At 41.1% G+C, this 18,534-nt stretch overlaps 2 protein-coding genes across 10 annotated transcripts; one reads left to right on the forward strand and one right to left on the reverse strand.

Moving 5' to 3' along the window:
* The first annotated feature begins 1,529 nt into the window (after nucleotides 1-1,529).
* LOC124004289 (high mobility group protein HMGI-C-like) lies at nucleotides 1,530-10,488 on the forward strand. Of its 3 annotated transcripts, XR_006833342.1 has the most exons (7): nucleotides 1,679-1,893; nucleotides 3,698-3,921; nucleotides 4,439-4,522; nucleotides 4,711-4,761; nucleotides 5,670-5,747; nucleotides 6,834-6,872; nucleotides 7,425-10,488. XR_006833342.1 is itself a non-coding variant. In XM_046313083.1 (6 exons), exons 2-6 carry the CDS (start codon nucleotides 3,814-3,816, stop codon nucleotides 7,527-7,529), a joined length of 387 nt encoding a protein of 128 aa, XP_046169039.1. In that variant the 5' UTR covers nucleotides 1,530-1,663; nucleotides 3,698-3,813; the 3' UTR covers nucleotides 7,530-10,488. The 3 variants fall into 3 exon arrangements, 2 of the variants coding, with proteins under 2 accessions (XP_046169039.1, XP_046169038.1); XM_046313083.1 differs by lacking the exons at nucleotides 1,679-1,893; nucleotides 5,670-5,747 and adding an exon at nucleotides 1,530-1,663; XM_046313082.1 differs by lacking the exon at nucleotides 5,670-5,747.
* Nucleotides 10,489-11,421: 933 nt separating this feature from the next.
* Nucleotides 11,422-17,495, reverse strand: LOC124004099 (uncharacterized protein C3orf18 homolog). 7 transcript variants are annotated; one of them, XM_046312885.1, is made up of 6 exons: nucleotides 17,170-17,495; nucleotides 16,510-16,553; nucleotides 13,741-14,030; nucleotides 13,551-13,576; nucleotides 12,538-12,652; nucleotides 11,422-11,538 (listed from the first exon to the last, which is right to left on the reverse strand). In XM_046312885.1, exons 3-6 carry the CDS (start codon nucleotides 14,020-14,022, stop codon nucleotides 11,458-11,460), a joined length of 504 nt encoding a protein of 167 aa, XP_046168841.1. In that variant the 5' UTR covers nucleotides 14,023-14,030; nucleotides 16,510-16,553; nucleotides 17,170-17,495; the 3' UTR covers nucleotides 11,422-11,457. The 7 variants fall into 7 exon arrangements, with proteins under 7 accessions (XP_046168841.1, XP_046168838.1, XP_046168836.1 ...); XM_046312882.1 differs by having other exon boundaries at nucleotides 13,741-14,160; XM_046312880.1 differs by having other exon boundaries at nucleotides 13,741-14,216.
* Between the last annotated feature and the right edge of the window lie 1,039 nt (nucleotides 17,496-18,534).

The following is an 18,534-nucleotide window of genomic DNA, read 5'->3' on the forward strand; positions in this document are numbered from 1 at the left end:
GGAGAACAGCTAGAGTGAGGATATCCAACAATTGGAACTTTTAATCGTCTCCATCCTGCATTCAGAAAGACTTCTGGAGTAGGGAAGATTGATTATTAAGACTACCGAAATCATATAAACTGGAATAGCCATCTCAGAACTGGGTGCAATAAGTCCAACTACTAACACATTGGATTAGTTTAGAAAAATGTATGTTGTTTGTGTAGCATGAGATGAATCAACCAATCAATGTGCATGCAAAAACACAGGTATTGAAAGAAACAATTCTGAAAATCAACCTGCAATAGAGCATGCTGGGCAATATAATAATGATGGCTGTGGTTTTGAGCAAAAAATGAACTTTATTTTTGAATCGGGAGGTGCTTAATTTTTTAATCGGGAGGCGCTGGAACAAAAAGTGAGCGCGGGAGGGGGGTGACTTGTGCAGTTCTGAGGTACCGAAACACATGAGGAAAAAAGTTACCTTTATAATAAAGCATTGCATGCATTTCATTGCATTTGCGTAGTGGCATAGAGCAGTAGAGTGAAGGCACGTACAGAAGTTGCACACATGGGGTACATTTTTAGTAGCCTAGGATCTGGAAAAATGTTGGCCTTTTATAAACGCATGTCATTCCTTGTTATTGGGCTACAATCCACAGCTAGGCAAGCTATTGATCCTCTGTGGCAAAATGATTGGCCTTCCCGGGATGAAAATCACATTTTTCACATTGTTTTTTTGTGGGGACAGGAGAATTAAGAGGTACATCGAATTAACTTTGATCACTTTTATTCTAGTTTTTACAATGCAAAAAGTTAACATTATTTTTCATGCCAGGAGAGGTACCGGATCTGGTCAAATAGGTTCTGTGACAAAACAGTCCAAAACGGAGGGCCGGATCCTGTTCCGGCAAGATCCGGCTCAAATTAAGCACTGCATTTAGTTCAGTTCAGCAGTTTGTTGAGTAAACAAACTTTAACATATTAGCTCAAATTCTTGTTTTGAAGTCCATTCCACACACAGAATAACGCAGGTTAAGCAATTGTTTACGTAGTGTATGACCTATTTTCATGGTACTGTAACTGTATGAGCTGCAGTATCTACAGCTACACTTTTTGAAAACAGAGTTCCAAAGGGGTTCTTCGGCTGTCCCCATAGGATAACCCTTTGAAGAACCCTTTTTGGCTCCAGGTAGAACCCTCTGAGTGTAGTGTAGCCTACAGATGTAAGATCTTAATTTGAGCCAGGTTGATACAGCAGGAAAATAATCCTGCAGCAACAGGAAATGTGAATAATTACGTGGATTATAATTATTGGACATTTTTGTAGGGGTTGATACATTTTTCATAAGGGAAAATCAAGTCTGAAATTTCAAAGTGGAAATTACAAACTTCAGAAGACTTGTTAACACAGTACAAGTTTAAAATGTAATGCATTGCAAGAAAGTTCAAGTTGAAAATGTCCTGAATTTCAGGAAAGTTCTCCTGCAACAGTGTGATCAAATTAAGATCCTACATCTGTATGATGCCCATCACTCACAAGTGGGTGGTCCAATGAGCAAGGGGCGTCTTCGACTGTTTCACCCCTCCTCTATGGTAGAGAAAGTATGCAATGTTCCTATATGATCCAGCTCCAACCCCCATCATACTTCAACTGGGGTATTCGTGACTACGACAGACAAACGTAAGATCACACACAGACTGAGTGAGATAGAGGAAAGGAGGGAGGGGGCGAGAGAAAGAAAGATACATATTGTTAGTTAATTCAAAGATAAACTTTATTCAAGGAACTGTCTGTAAGATTAAGAAATCGTAAGACTAAAATATAGACTGAATAGTAAACTTTCCTACAATTCCATCGGTGTTTTTAATAGGTAGTCTAGTTTAACAATAAAACCAGCTGGTGGGAGCAAGGTAGGTGAAGCATTTTACCCTTCCTATAGGCCTGCCTACAGGCTATCGTTTATTTTTCTACAATAACATTGTTGATATTTTTCTCTTCAATTTGATTAATATGTTACTACTCAATCGTGTATTCAGATCATTCAGATTAAGTACAACGGTTACCCGCAGACAAACTGCAGTCCTTCGATTCGATATGATTTGCTCTCTCCCTGCATCTTCTGCTGTAAACACATGGCTTTCGCGCCGGCTGTAAATTAAAATAAACTCATACAGGTTATGTAATAATTATGTAAAATTATTTGAATGTCCCGATTAAACATGTATTGACGATGCAGTGTAGGTCTACTATATAGACTATGCTATAAAGATAAAAATGCACAAATAGTTTACTTTTCTCTTGTGTGATCTACTGTATCGTTCTTATAGCCCAATGTTAGTCCTGCTCCATTGGAGACCATACCACTGCTCTAACCTATATTTTATGTTGGTAAGTGGCGCCTTTTAAGTCAAGTAGACCTAAAGTTTAAAAGTATAACATAAGAGACGTGACAGTTTGAATGTAGGCTGCCTGACACACATTTTTGGTAGTTTTAAAAGAATGCACAGAATGTGTTTTTATGGTTGCAGTTGCCGCCCATATGGAAAAAGTACATTCAGTCCTCCTAGTTCACTGCCAGCAACATAGTTAAACGAATCGTCTCCTGCTATGCAAAAGTATCTGTTCATAGACTTCACCTGTGTTTAAAAACATTGTAGGCTACTCCTGCAGACAGACAAATTCAACTCTCAACTTCCTACTTAAATGCATTGGTTGGTAAAGAAAAGCTACAGTGTATATCAATGCAACAAGATGTATCTCCTTTTTGATTGGTCTGTGCATGAGCTTGATCTTGGAATTCTGATTATGTTCTACACCTTTCTATAATCAGTCAAAATTAACAACACAATTCATGAATTAATGAAGGAATGAAACGCAGAATACATCATTCAAATCAATTAAGTGTCCTTTAATCCCTCTAGTTTTTAGTTATTAGTGAAATAAACAAAAGTAACCTGTGTAGCAGCAAAATATTTAGTACTGGATTTTAGCCTCCAATATCTGTATGCAAAGTGCAGACAATATTTGATTTGGAAGGTGGTATTTGATTTGGAAGGTGATATTTGATTTGGAAGGTGGTATTTGATTTGGAAGGTGATATTTGATTTGGAAGGTGATACAGTATTCAATTTGGAAGGTGATATTAGATTAAAGGCAAATATGAACTCATGTACAAAGTAACTGAGAAGCCCATGTTGAAAGCACTGTATACTCACATAATGTAACAGATATGTCAACAAGCAGGCATATAGCCTCTATATACAGCCTCACAGACATACAGTAGATAACCAATAATAACTGGTACAGACTGAATGGATTAGATCTAAATGTTGAATGGGATACTGAGTTGTGAATATCTCTGCTACTTATAGTTACTGCAGACTGAGATAATGTTTCCCTACATATGCCAAACCCCTGTCTGTGTTCAGATGAACCTGCAATGGCTGGTGCAAAGGCTTTTATAAAGCAGCTCTCACTCTTGCTCTGTGACTGACTGCAAGACGAAAGCAGTGTGGCCTTTCATAATGATTTTATGAGGTTCAGAGTGAGAGGAGGAAAGTGTATTTGTATCAACTTGTCCAGCCCCCAGTTACATTGGAACAATACAAAGATTATGCACGATAGTATAAACTATATATGTCTTTACAATAGGCCTACTAGTAAGAGATGGCCCAACACTGACTAGCTAACCTGAGCCCCCCTTCTACTTCCCAGGTGTCCTACCCCCTGCCGTTTAAGTCTGCCCCTCCCTAACCCTCTGCCCCGAGGCCAGAGCTCTGGGCATCCATGCCCACACCCCCATCTTACTGCGCTGGTGGACAGACACAGGGATGAGCAACAGCGGGACCAAGGAGCCGTCACCACAGCCAGGCGTGGCCCAATCACCTAACTCTACACCTCCACGCAGGGGCCGGGGTCGCCCACGGAAACAACAGGAGGTTGGACCACCACAGAACCTTCCACATACATACTTCATACACTGTACAGGACCCTGCAGGTGTAGCATCTTAATTTGAGCTAGTTTGATGAGCAGGAAAATAATCCTGCAGCAACAGGAAATGTGAATTAATTATGTGGATTATAATTAATGAAACATTTTATATGGGTTGATGCATTTTTCGTAAGGGAAAATGAAGTCTGAAATTTCTAAGTGGAAATTACAAACATCAGAAGCCTTTTTAAAAATCAAATACACAAAAAAATGTCCTGCATTGTAGGAACATTCTCCTGTAACAGGGTGATCAAATTAAGATCCTAAATCTGTATATGACACAATAACTGAAATATATCACCCTGTCATAAGCAGCAACCCAAATGCACATTTTAACAACTGTAGTCTGGCATAGGTTTTTCTATACAATGTTATTGAATAGAGTGGGTCACAGCTGCTTTGGCTATGGATAGAGTCAGAGTGATAACCATAGCAGTTCCTGATTTTGCTTCATCTCTCCCCAGGAGCCCACTGGCCCCCCAACTCCAAAGAGGCCGAGAGGACGACCCAGAGGAAGCAAGAACAAAGGCCCTCATGCCACACCCAAGGTAAGATCATCTTCTCATATTCATGGATATCGTTAACATGAAATATGCAATAAAAACAAAGAATCCAACTAGGCAGAGGAGCTGAACAGAAAATATCAACTGTAGGAATAGGGTTGTGAGTAGACATTTTGTGTATATAATAAAAAATACAATCATCTCTGCTTTATCCTCCATCCTTTCTGTGTCAGGAAGTAGAGCCTGTCGGGGAGAGAAGACCAAGGGGCCGGCCGAGGAAATGGGTATGAGGCTAACATACACACTCACTCAAGCACACACATGTAATGAGGCCTACTGATATGCGCCTCAAATGTACGCCCCTAGACTCCTATCTCTCTTTGTATCCTAGGAATGCACAACTTCAGTCCTTAAGGCAGTGTTTCACAAAATCGGTCCTGGGGTCCCCAAGGGGTGCACTTTTTTTCTTCCACACAGCTGATTCAAATTATCAAAGCTTGATGATTAGTTGATTATTTGAATCAGCTGTGTAGTGCTCGAAAAAAACAAAATAAACACCCTTTGGGCTCCCTAGTACCAAGTTTGGTAAGTGCTGCCTTAAAATATCCATAAGAGTCTGTTTAAGCTAGATATATATATATTTGCATGGGCTGCATCTCAATCAAACGCAACCGCCTATGTCGGCCTTCCGCATCTGTTGTGAAAAGTGGCAGAGCTAAAGCTCTGTTTGTCAGACCAGGAGACATTCTGAAAATTGGTCTTCTCACAAAAAACTTATGTCGTGTCCGAACGGTTTCTCCATTTTGCTCCACAACCCCCAGAAGCCTCACAGGAGTCATCTGAAGTCGATGGAGTCGATATGCCAACCTCTGTCTGTAACGTCCAAACCGTTTGGGTTACAAACTAATATGACCCCACTATGTAAAGAGGAGACTCACAAACACGATGTTGTTCTCCGTTTTGCTCTACAACCCCAATAAGTGTCACTGGACTCTGATGGTAACCAGGTACCATTATCAAAATGAATGAAAGTATGAAAGCAGTTTTGTGCCCTCCAAAAAAGGGGTTAATCGTGTGTCTAAAATTTAAATATATATTTCCTGAGCTTTCTTATATCTCCTAGATATAGGACAGACACTTCAAAACCTTGTTCCTTATGATTTATTTTTGTACTGTCTGTTTTGTCGTTTAGGGGGTGGCAGATAGCCTAGTGGTTAGAGCGTTGGGCCAGTAACCGAAAGGTTGCTAGATCGAACCCCGAGCTGACAAGGTAAAGATCTGTCGTTCTGCCCCCGAACAAGGCAGTTAACCTACTGTTCCTATGCTGTCATTGTAAATAAGAATTTGTTCTTAACTGACTAGCCTAGTTAATTAAAAATAAAAATGGGTTTATATGGGCTGCGGAGCAATTTCAACAACAACAAAAATGTATACCTAAAGGGGTCCTAAAATTCCAAATCAAATTGCTAAATGATCCATGGTATGACCATCTTGTAATAGTAGCCTTCCAACAGCTTAGACTTTTATGATTTAAGGGCAGTAGTGCCCTCTGTTTTTCCTGATTCGTGTCAGTGATTGACAAGAGCATTCCCTAACCTGGTGTCCTAGGTCTGAATCAGGGATGGTAACTTTGATGGGGGTGGGGGCCACAAAAAAATCTGAACTAATCATGAGGGGCCGCAATGGCTCGCGGGTCTGCTTACCCTCAACCATACCAACACATGCAGTCAGAACCAGTCCTAGACTTTTGGTGGCCCCAAGTGAAATTCCCCTCGTGGGGAGGATATGATATCTGAGTGAGAGTGACTAACAAAATCAATGGGGACCCCCTGGTCGGTAAGTTTAGGCTGACTCACCAATTAACATTTTTTTTTGCTGACATGGGCTAATTGAGTGACTGTCAGTGACTAACATAACAAGATAAAAACTGCTGATGCACAACCACATTTTGAAATTGCACCTTGTGTATTCTGCTATTCAAACTCTCGACAGTAATTTGAGATCCCGACTGAGTTGCCCATCGTTGGTCCAAATCCCTCAAACTCAACTCTGGACCTCGAAGCCAGACCCATTGCTTTTCGTTGTTCCCCTTAAAACAAGGACTGATTTAGACCTTGGGCACCGGGTGGATGCAATGAATTATCATTTAGAACAGAAAACCATCAGGCTCCGGACCTTGTAGGGTCAGAGTTGAATAGTCCTGGTCTAAATCATTCACTGATTAAAAGTAAAACATTGCAGCCCTTGAAGATTGAAGTTGTCGACTGCTGGCCTGCATTGTGCAATGGAGAGTTTGACTGATTGATTGAACAACTTTTCTCTCTTCTTTTTCTCTCACTTTTATTCTTCTCCAAAGCCTCAGAGAGTAGTTCAAGAAGTCGTCCAAGGACAGCAGGTAAGGAGTACACCATAATAGGTCATATTATGTTTTTATTCTTCAAATTATCCTCTTACCTATTGTACTTGAGCACTACTTTCATGGAGGATGAATATGAACGTCCGTTCAAAGAGCACCTTCTTTCAGAGAATCAACGGATTACACCAACACTGGCACAAAAAGAGGCCAATGTCATTCAGCTTCCTCATCCATCTTATCACAATCTTCACTGCAGAACCAAGTTTCAAAGAAGTTAAAACACATTAAGAACTGAAACCATAGACAGACTCCCTTTTTCAGACACAGACATGCGAATGAGTCAATGCTGAGCGGGAAAACCTGATATAACCGCTCTCTTCCCCTTTCTTCTTGGTTTCCTGACATAACCATCTTCTCCCTAGCATTTCTTGGTCTCGCGTACAGACCTATTTCCCCACATGTAAAGAATCACTCGTTTACCCACTCATACAAGTATATCATTACTCATTACACAAACACATGCGCACGCAAGCACTCACTCTCACACATACATGTACATACTAATGTCTGTATTTTTGTGTCTTTTCACAGGGTCCTTCAGAAGTAACTGAAGTAACTGTAACACAGTCACAGTCTTTACCCACTGAGGCTTCGCCATCTCACCCTCCAGCCCAGGAAGAAGCAGAGGGGGAATAGACAATGTGCCACAGTACTACCTCAAGGTTTGGGCAGAGACAGAGGTGTATACTCTTAGAAAAAAGGGTTCCAAAAGGGTTCTTTGTCTGTCCCCATAGGAGAACCCTTTGGGTTCCGGGTAGAACACTTTTTGGTTCAAGGTAGAACATTTTTAAATTCCATGTAGAACCTTCTGTGGGTTCTTCATGCAAACAATAAGGGTTCTATGGGGACAGCCAAAGAACCCTTTTAGGTTCTAGATAGCACCTTTTTTTCTAAGAGTGTATAATCCAACCTCCACTGTCATGAGGATCTAAAACAACAGATAATAGCCCTGCTTTGTAGAACAGTAGGCCTGTTTGGGTTATTGTGCCTGGAGTCTATCCAGCCCTGAGGCTGGGTCAATGATGGACATAGCTTTGGTCAGTGGGATTGATTACTAAGGATTTGGTCAATCCGTGCAACAATTCAGTTTGACTGCCCAAACCCTTTCTCATGAACAAGGTTGGTGTGTGTGTGTGTGTGTGTGTGTGTGTGTGTGTGTGTGTGTGTGTGTGTGTGTGTGTGTGTGTGTGTGTGTGTGTGTGTGTGTGTGTGTGTGTGTGTGTGTGTGTGTGTGTGTGTGTGTGTGTGTGTGTGTGAGCACGTACGTGTGTATGTGGTGGTGGTGATGATGGTGGGGAAGGGTTTTCAAAAGAAAAGGATGCATTTCAAACAGCGGCTACTGGGACAAGAGGCATGACCCAATTTACGTTATGTCTGTCCTGATTGTGAAGAAACACAGGGATATTTTGTTGGATATATATTTGAATGGGAATACATTTTACATTACCATTAACATGAGCAGATATAAGTCTAAACTCAACAGTGTCCAATTGACATGACATCGGACCACACTCAGGTTTTGTATTTACCTTTATCTTCTCAATACACTCATTAAAACCTCAGGTATTTTGCCTTAATGTAGCTATGCATTTAGCTATTCAGGAACATATCATTCTACTCAGTTATGATAGTATTCTATTTTATTGTGTATTTCTGATTTGTTTTTTGACATTCACAATATGACTTGACACACAAACCTCATTCAGACCTCAACACACCTCAGTCCCTTTACCTTTCAGTCTACCTCAGTCACGGAAATCAGAGAACTCTTATAGCCTCTCCCCATACCAAAAAAACGAACACACACACATACCTACTCAGGATACTCCCATACGTACTGTACCCACTAGCCTCACACTCTCCCTCCCACTTCCATGCTGACAGACTCTTTAAGTGAATCCCAGCAGAAGCCTTTAGTGGCTCTGATGAAATGCCTGTCTTGAGAATTGATCTATCTACAGTACCTGGGTTCAAAATGACCCAATATTTTACTGTTTGCTGTAGTTTTTACTTATGTTTTATTTGTTCTATCACAACCTCTGTGAACCCTTACATGTTCCCCTCGTATCTTATGTAAAAGGCTACGTCATCATTTGATGTTCTCACATTCACACTGCAGACGTTAGATTAACAACCATTTGATGTTCTCACATTCACACTGCAGACGTTAGATTAACAACCATTTGATGTTCTCACATTCACACTGCAGACGTTAGATTAACAACCATTTGATGTTCTCACATTCACACTGCAGACGTTAGATTAACAACCATTTGATGTTCTCACATTCACACTGCAGACGTTAGATTAACAACCATTTCATGTTCTCACATTCACACTGCAGACGTTAGATTAACAACCATTTCATGTTCTCACATTCACACTGCAGACGTTAGATTAACAACCATTTGATGTTCTCACATTCACACTGCAGACGTTAGATTAACAACCATTTGATGTTCTCACATTCACACTGCAGACGTTAGATTAACAACCATTTCATGTTCTCACATTCACACTGCAGACGTTAGATTAACAACCATTTCATGTTCTCACATTCACACTGCAGACGTTAGATTAACAACCATTTGATGTTCTCACATTCACACTGCAGACGTTAGATTAACAACCATTTGATGTTCTCACATTCACACTGCAGACGTTAGATTAACAACCATTTGATGTTCTCACATTCACACTGCAGACGTTAGATTAACAACCATTTGATGAATTGATGTCAGTGACATGTGAGATAAAAGTTAACATTTCGTTTTTTGGGCTCTTCCTGTAATGTATTTCTGGAGAGGGTGGACAAGTCCACATAGTCTTTTTCTGTCAGTTGCAAGTTTCTAACCTAAACTCTATCTTGTTCTTATTACTTCACGTCTTTGGCTGGAATTACTGTTTGCCATGTGGACTACGTCTGAAACAGGTCTGCTTTTGGCACTGAGCACTGTCCCAGAGGGGTGGCTGACTGATTTTAGCTTTGCTTGTCCCATGTGATCTTATGAGACCTATAGAACATATATCTGCTGTCCACTCATCTCACTAGGTTCATAACAGCATATCCTACAGGTAAATAAACCCGAAGTACTGCATTGTGATGTCAGTAAAAGTGCCTCCTAACCTAACTTCATACCTCAGCAACGTCAGGATATCCACGGTCTATATGATATTGACAGTGTTGCTCTATGAGCTTACTGATATAGATACAGTATATTCAGTGTGTGTGTGTGTATATAAGTACACATATCTTAGGAGTTTGTCATGTGCTTGTTGTAATGCTTTTATGTACAAGGGCTTTTAAATATTGAGTAGTGTAGTTGGGTCCTGTTATCTCGTAACATCTTCAGTTTTTAAGCTTTTCATATTTTTTTGCAACATTTGGAAATGTGTTCATTTCAGTCTCCTTGATCATGTACTTCATGAAGATTTATTTTCAATGTAATCCATTTGAACTTGAATACACAACTCAAAATTGTGTTTTTTAGTTTGCCTTAGTTTGCCTGATCTGTCTCGCTTTATGGTGTGTTTTTGCATGAGTATAGAGGTGCTGCTTGGTCTGTCTGTTACCAATAAAAGTATCACATAGCTATGTTCGTCTGTCATGTATTCATCAAAAAGTAGCAGCACAATAAGTGGTCGTCAAAATACTGTATCTTTAAGTGTATAGAAACCAATGTTGCTGCTTTATTACTTGTTATAGAGGAAACATACTAATACTTTATTACTTAGAGGAAATATACTAATACTTTGAGGGCAAAGGGGCGATAGAGACAGAAGTGCTCAAAGACACATTTTGGATGTGTGGACAGGGGTACAGTAATGTACACTAGGTGGGTTACAGTACCCCAGGCATTGTCCTCCAGATCTCCTGATGTCGTGTTTTAGTTCTTCAATGTGTAGAATGTCCATTCCCTTGTTGTTCCAGGTCTCTAGTCCACCACCATTATGGAAGCATAACATTTTTGCATAACCATTTTAGAGGAGTCTCTTCTCAAATGTGGTTGTCTACATTTAGCAGCAAAATACGAACATGTGGAAATGAATACATTCTAGACAAAGTTTTCAATGAAGATGGATGTAGGAGTTCTACCACCACTATCACTTAACTACAGAGAAAGACAGTGATCCAACAAAAACCCATTAAGTATTTGTGCAACAAATAACATCCAGTACAAAATCCTTAGTTCAATAAAGTTCACCTAATTTCCCCATATATCCCACCATAGTCACTGTAGATGATATGGACTAATGACAATGATGGGAGATCCTCACAGTTAAACTATGACTACATTACAACTTAAACATCATAATTCCCTTATAGCCCAGCCTGAACAACATCCCCCAGACATCAGTATGTTTCCATGGCCTTCATTCCAGTTTTCCTGTTTTTCCTGAGCAACATATCTCAATGACGGAATAGCTAGTCCCCTCCCCACTCCCCCCAGTAGTCCCCTCCCCACACCCCCAGTAGTCCCCTCCCCACTCCCCCAGTAGTCCTCCCCCCAGTAGTCCCCTCCCCACTCCCCCCAGTAGTCCCCTCATGTCTTTAAGAGTGTAGTTATGCATTGAGACCGTTGGCTACGTCTGTGAAGACCAGGCGACTGGGCCTCTGTGTCGTCCCCTGGGAGGTCGTGAGAGTCTGGGGGGGGGGGGGGTAAAACTGTGAGACACAATAGTTGCCATGGTAATACTAGAAGCATCCACCATAACTTTGTTATGCGATGGCCATAAGTGGTCATATGAACAGATTTTTCATTTTGTAACCAATGAATATTGAATCTGCCACTGCTGTGATTGCTTATAACATTTGTTTTAGTAATGTAGCGTTTGGGAAGCAAATCAATGGGTGGAGAAGTGAATTGAGTACTTAAGATATCTACTGTATGTTAATTTGGAAGAGATAATTATGTAGTATTTGTCAGAGACACGTCTGTAAAGGAAACCAGTACTGCCACACACATTTTTATAATCACATTCATAGCCTAGTCATGTCAATCACAAGGGGAAAATGAGGAAATCAGTCATTTTGGGACATTTAGGAGCAGTGAGGTGAGAGTGATGAGGCAGTAATCAACAACTTGATGGTATTTAGCACACAGAGAGAAGATGGGATATGAGGGTATCGGTGTGTGTCACTCCAGTGTAGTAGAAAAGGTTGTGCATGTGTGTACAGTGGTATTCTGTTGTAATCGTTGAACTTGTTGTATGTAAATGGAGAATAATTAACACGGCAAGGTCCACATGGTAAGTGTTTTTTGAAAGGGAAAATGGAGCAACAGACACACATTTGACTTTACCATTTGGCCTATTGTCAAAACTTAAAAGAAAAAAGTCCATTAATATGAGTATAAAATAGCAACTGGTTACTGGTAATGTAAGCACTGTAGTCACAAAGCTCTGTTGGAGTACATTATAATGCTCTGAACCTATAGATTTATGAATCCATTGTAGATAAATATAGATGAGATCCAGTAACTGTAGATCAGTGAGTAATATATCACTGCGGGTTATTAAAGACGTGTCTGAACATTATGTAACCATCAAGACTTGTATCATCATAGATCTACAGTAGAGGATCAGTATCACTGAAGAGGGGAGTGTAGCCTGGGCACTGCTTCAGACCTGTGTCGTATACTACCTTGTTATTGGGTCCTGTGAGGTTGTGGTCCAGTAGTTCCTGTTCCAAGTCATCCTGTTCCTCTGCCGGATCAAAGTTATACATGGGCATCAGCTGGTGCCTCAGCTTCTCCAGTCTGAACAGTGAACACAGGGCAGGAGGAAAGTAATAGTTAGACAAATGCATCTATGTAGTATTGAAACCTTTTAATGAATTGTTAGAAACACATAACATTTGAAATGTTGGTCATTTAGAAGATGCTCTTTTCCAGAGTGTCTTACAGTTAGTGCATTAAAAAAAGTCCTAACTATAAGCTTGGGTTACTATACAGATCTAAGAATGGTTTTACTATATCCATTCAAAATCATTTAGTAACCCAACTGCTGCATCCTATCCTACACCATGGTGACGTCATCTATCAAAACAAAACCAAGACCTTACTTTGTGCATTAGATGTAATTTATAACAATCTTTGCAGATGAATTATTGGATGCCATTATAAAACTCAGAATTGCACAATGTATGAATTACTAAATTGGCTGTCACTCCAAAACAGAAGACAGTAGTTGCCTTATACTTTTTTATTTCATTGTTATTATCATTGGACAGTAGTTGCCATGTTATTTTTGTTACTAAGTATTCTTTGTTTGTTTCAAAATTTCAATTAAATAAATATATAGCTATGTGAGACAACCACATATCATAATCATAGTAAGTCAATTTATCCTCAATAAAATAGTGATCAGCTAAGTCAGTGCTAGTAGGAAAAAAAAGTGTGAGTGTTATTCTGTTTTATTTTTTAGGGGGGGGGGCATGGGATTTAATCAAATACTTGATTAAGGTAGGTTTTCAGAATATGGGCAGGGACTCCTCTGTGCTAACATCAGCTCGTTCAACTTTTGGGTTCCCAGGACAAAGATTACTGACATGTTTCTCTTAATGCTATAATTATTTGGATATGCATGGAAGGTAGCCCTCCCTTTCACAAATCTGGCTGATAACTTCAACTCTTATATAATAAGGAAATTCCTCACCTCTTCCGTTTCCTGATATACAGCATCTGGGAGTGGAAGACATGGTGGGGCACAGGGAGTCACACATATCATTGTTAATTAGATAAGAGGAGGAAAATAAACTCATTCATACTGTGTACACTGTTGTGACAAACAGACATATTTTGTGGGCATGGAAACTAGGTAGTGACTGAAGCGATTGCTTTCTTACCACGACCAATGTCAGGCCAATTACAGTGATGATGCCAAAGGGCACCAACACCATGCCAATCTCAGAGCCCTCGAGCTCCAACTCTGGCAGCTTGGTGGCATTGAAGCTTGTCTCGTTGGTTGTTGTTATAGTAATGTTAGTGGTCATGAGTTTTGTCCTGGACTCTGTGACCATCCCCTGTTCCATCCTGGCGTCCGTTGTAACAGTGAGAATGGGGGTCATGGAGGTGCTGGAGACAGTGGAGAGAAAGCTTGCGGTGGTCTTGGCCGTAGTCATATCCATGGTTTCAGCTAAGAGGAAACAACAAAGCAATGTGGAGAGTTGTCTTGTGTCCCACTGCTGTAGTTGTCTCAATGTGACTCTTGTCTGTATCTCAGGTGTGTCACAACAGCCGCAGGTTGACTCTCTCTGGTCTGAGGTCTGCTGAAGCATTGGGATTGCATTGAGTACACCAGAACACACTCTCCAGGCAGAACCTTAATGCAGATCATTTAACACCATCAGATCAGAAAACAAACAAACATATTATGCACTAGCATATCATATGGCTTGGTTGGTTGTATGTTGGTTTTGTGTGTGTAGCATGTTTGAGGTCTGAAATACACATGTGTCAAACAGGAGGGCCCTTTCATTCTGATTCTGATCAAGGCAAAACCTCTGATCACCTACTGAAAGCAGTCAGGTGTTAATCTTTTTGTGAAATACTGAAACAAATTGGCACCAAGGTGCATCCTCCATAAAAACTAAACTAGATGCAAAATAATTGTGTGTATTTTTCACAGTGCTCATGACATGACACGATGTTCGCCTCGTAGAAGTGTGTATTTGTAGAAACAGGTAAAAGCATATATGTCCCCACCCCTGGTTCCATCAGATTAAACCCCAGAACCTGTTGTGCCGACAGGGCAGCAGTGGGTGTTGTGGGCAGGATGTGGGTACCAGAAGCAGAGAAAAGGGTGGCAGAACATAGCAGAGAAAATACAGAGGAAAACCAACCCTAAAAAATTCAGCACACTTTGTTAGGCAATGTGTCAGAAGGTGTGCTGTTTACACAGTCGCTCCGAAGTTTGCACACATACAGTAGTACTGCACAACCACACACACACCACCCTTTATATAGTATTTTTTAAAGCATGTACAGTATATAAACCTTATAAAGGGCTAGTATAGGTTTCATTAAGCCTTCATAAGATATCATTAAACTGTGAGCCAGAGGGTCAGTGTATTTATATGCTGAATTCTGCCATGTACAATAGTATGGCAGACATGATATAATCTAGTATAGTCTCACACAAATAAAATCAAATTGTATTTGTCACATGCTTTGTAAACAACAATGGTGCACTGTTCGTGTAGACGAACAGTGAAATGCTTACTGATGGGCCCTTCCCAACAATGCAGGAGAAAAATATAGAAACAATTATAACACAAGGAGTAAATACACAATGAGTAACGGCAACTTGGCTTTATACACAGGGTACCAGTACCAGTACCGAGTCCATGTGCAGGGGTATGGGGTAATTGAGGTGGATATGTTCAGGTAGGGGTAAAGTGACTAGGCAACAGGATAGGTAATAAACAGTAGCAGCAGCTTATGTGATGAGTCAAAAGAGTTGGTGCAAAAAGGGTCAATGCAGATATTTGGGTAGATATTTTGTTAACTATTTAGTAGTCTTATAGCTTGGATGTAGAAGTTGTTTAGGGTCCCGTTGGTTCCAGTCTTGGTGCATTGGTATCGCTTGCAGAACAGTCTGTGATTTGGGTGGCTGGAGTCTTAGACAATTTTTAGCCTTCCTCTGACATTGCTTGGTGTAGAGGTCCTGGATGGCAGGGAGCTCGGCCCCAATGATGTACTGGGCCGTACACACTACCCTCTGTAGCGCCTTGTGGTCGGATGCCAAGCAGTTGCGATACCAAACACTGATGCAGCCAGTCAAGATGCTCTCAATGGTGCAGCTGTATAACTTTTTGAGGAACTGAGAGCCATGCCAAATCTTTTCAGCCTCCTTCATGACTGTGTTGATGTGTATGGACCATGTTAATTCCTTACTGATGTGGACGCAGAGGAACTTGAAGCACTCGACCCGCTCCACTGCAGCCCTGTCAATGTTGATGGGGGCGTGCTCATCCGTCCGTTTCCTGTAGTCCACAATCAGCTCCTTTGTCTTGCTGACATTGAGGGAGAGGTTGTTGTCCTGGCACCGCTCTGCCAGGTCACTGACCACCTCTCTATAGGTGGTTTCATTGTCGTCAGTGATCAGACCTACCACTGTCATGTCGGTCCTTCTGTAGCTCAGTTGGTAGAGCATGGCGCTTGTAATGCCAGGGTAGTGGGTTCGATCCCCGGGGCCACCCATACGTAGAATGAATGCACACATGACTGTAAGTCGCTTTGGATAAAAGCGTCTGCTAAATGGCATATATTATTATTATTATATTATGTCGTCAGTAAACTTAATGATGGTGTTGGAGTTGTGCGCAGCCACGCAGTTGTGGGTGAACAACACCATAGTGCTTGGAAGAGGACTATGGTGTTGAGCTGTAGTCAATGAACTGAATTCTCACATAGGGGTTCCTCTAGTCCAGGTGGGAGGGCAGTGTGGAGTACAAAATAAATTCTGTCATCTGTGGATCTCTTGGGGTGATATGTGAATTGGAGTGGGTCCAGGGTGTCTGGGAGGATGGTGTTGATGTGAGCAATGACCGTTCAAAGCATTTAGTTGATGTGAGCAATGACCGTTCAAAGCAATAGTCATTTAGACAGGTTACCTTTGCTTTCTTGGGCACAGGGACTATGGTGGTCTGCTTGAAACCTGTAGGTATTACAGACTGGGTTAGGGAGAGGTTGAAAATGTCAGTTAAGACACCCGGCAGCTGATCGGCACAGGCTCTGAGTATGCATCCTGGTCATCTGTCTGGCCCCGTAGCCTTGTGAACCTGTTTTAAGTTCCTACTCACATTGGCTATGGAGAACGAGATTACACAGTCGTCAGGAACTGCTGGTGCTCTCATGCATGGTTCAGTGTTGCTTGCCTCGAAGCAAACCATGAAAACAAAGACACATGAGCCATCCCCGGTCCCACCTCAGAATGCAGTCTGCCAGCTGTCTGTCTATTTATTCATCTAATGCAGAACATGTGCAGTGCAAGATCTCAACCAATCACAACCCAGAGCCAGTCTCAGCATTTGTCACTGTCCAATTGGAGAACAAATACAGTACAAAGACAGTCAACATAACATTTCCATAATATAGCATGTTTCTCAAGTTTATCATCTCTTATTGTCCTTTTCACACCATGAAATGTTGCACAGTGATCATTCCTCTGTAAGTCAATAAGTATAAATACGGCAAAATATGGCTTTTAATACTGCCAACATGACATGCAAGCTCCTCTTAATTGCCCTCCCAGATTAGGGGTATGTACCTACCTTTCCTTGATGTGATGGGATTACCACTATTTTTTTTTAAAGGAGCCGTAGTAGGTAGCCAGATAGAGGGGTAATATCCTAGGGAGAAGGAGCGTTTCCCCTCTCTCTACCCCTCCTCTCTCTACCCTTCCTCCTCTCTACCGCTTCTCCGCTTATCCCTTCTGAGGGGGTGTTTACATGGAAAACACTTCTTCTCACCTCCTGCTCCACTCCACACAAAGCAACCCGACCCCTGGATGATTCCAGAGGATTCCCTGTCTATCTCTTCTTTAGATCTGTTCCCCTATCCTGGCCCTTGTGTTTCAGATAACAGTAGCTGCTCCAGGGATGCTGCAACCAGAGCTCTGTGATCCAAAGCTCCCTCCCCCATCCCTCCTGTGATAGGTCGGCTGGGGTGAAAGCAGCAGCTGGTGTTGGCTCTCTGAGCCGTCAATCTGGCTTTATAGGGATGAGAATGGGATTTAATGGTTGGGGAGACCAGATGCTGTCAGGCCAAGATGCATGATTATATCCGGGTGGCTGGCCTGGGGAAATTAACCCTATTATGTCACATCCTCTAACAGGCAACGGACTGGGGATTTTCAGTGAGGCAAATGCACTTTCAATCAAGCCCTTTTCATTCATAGTACCGTTAGGTTGTAAGGATTTGTTTGAGTACTGTAATTTTGAGAAATCATACATATGAGATACCATATTTTACCCCAAAGGTCACCCATAAGAATTCAATTCAATCAGTCAGCACACAACGCAGTAATAGCCACAGCTTTATTTTAATGAAAACATTTGCATACTTGAGGACCAATTTTGAGAGAAATTGTCTTGTTTTATTATCAAAACAGGTGAAGCCTGATGTTCAGGACAGTAACCAACACAGTCAACCCTGACCAACATAATGTTCTCTCTTCATTTCTGGCTTCTTTGATTCACTTAGCTCATTTTGAAGGAGTCTGCAGTCATCATGGCCACCATTCATTTTGAGAAGAAAATCAGATGCTTTAAATGAAGGTTATTTGTTAAAACTTTTTTATCCAGGTTAGTTTCAGTGAGATAAAATGAATATAATTTTGAGAGACTGGTCTACTCTTACCTTCATAGTCGATGGTTCCATCTCAATCTTTATCTGGCTCCATCATTTGCTCTGCCTCCAACTCATTCAGTGATTCTGATGCATTCATCAACACATACTGTACCTGCAAATAGAGGTGGTTTGTAGCTGATTATTAAAGTTAATTTAAGTTCATAGCGAGGAAAAACGGGCAAAAAGGTCTCTAAACTGGAACCAAACAATAGATTCTGTAGGTAATGTTAGTCTTACTTCAGTGTATTCCACTCGATATATCCCTTGACCTCTTTGTCAAACACGTT

The sequence above is a fragment of the Oncorhynchus gorbuscha genome, linkage group LG18, assembly GCF_021184085.1.
Source record: "Oncorhynchus gorbuscha isolate QuinsamMale2020 ecotype Even-year linkage group LG18, OgorEven_v1.0, whole genome shotgun sequence".
In the NCBI taxonomy this organism is placed as follows: Eukaryota; Metazoa; Chordata; class Actinopteri; order Salmoniformes; family Salmonidae; genus Oncorhynchus; species Oncorhynchus gorbuscha.

Excerpts from the sequence above, each read along its gene's own strand:
- LOC124004099 (XM_046312881.1), bottom strand. The coding sequence starts at position 14,172 with ATGCTTCAGCAGACCTCAGACCAGAGAGAGTCAACCTGCGGCTGTTGT. Across the intron at positions 13,577-13,740 it reads TTGGCCTGACATTGGTCGTG|ATGCTGTATATCAGGAAACG; the intron begins GTAAGAAAGCAA and ends TTCCACTCCCAG. Across the intron at positions 11,539-12,537 it reads TCACAGGACCCAATAACAAG|ACTCTCACGACCTCCCAGGG; the intron begins GTAGTATACGAC and ends CCCCCCCCCCAG.
- LOC124004289 (XM_046313083.1), top strand. The coding sequence starts at position 3,814 with ATGAGCAACAGCGGGACCAAGGAGCCGTCACCACAGCCAGGCGTGGCC. Across the intron at positions 3,922-4,438 it reads GCCCACGGAAACAACAGGAG|GAGCCCACTGGCCCCCCAAC; the intron begins GTTGGACCACCA and ends ATCTCTCCCCAG. Across the intron at positions 4,523-4,710 it reads GCCCTCATGCCACACCCAAG|GAAGTAGAGCCTGTCGGGGA; the intron begins GTAAGATCATCT and ends TTTCTGTGTCAG.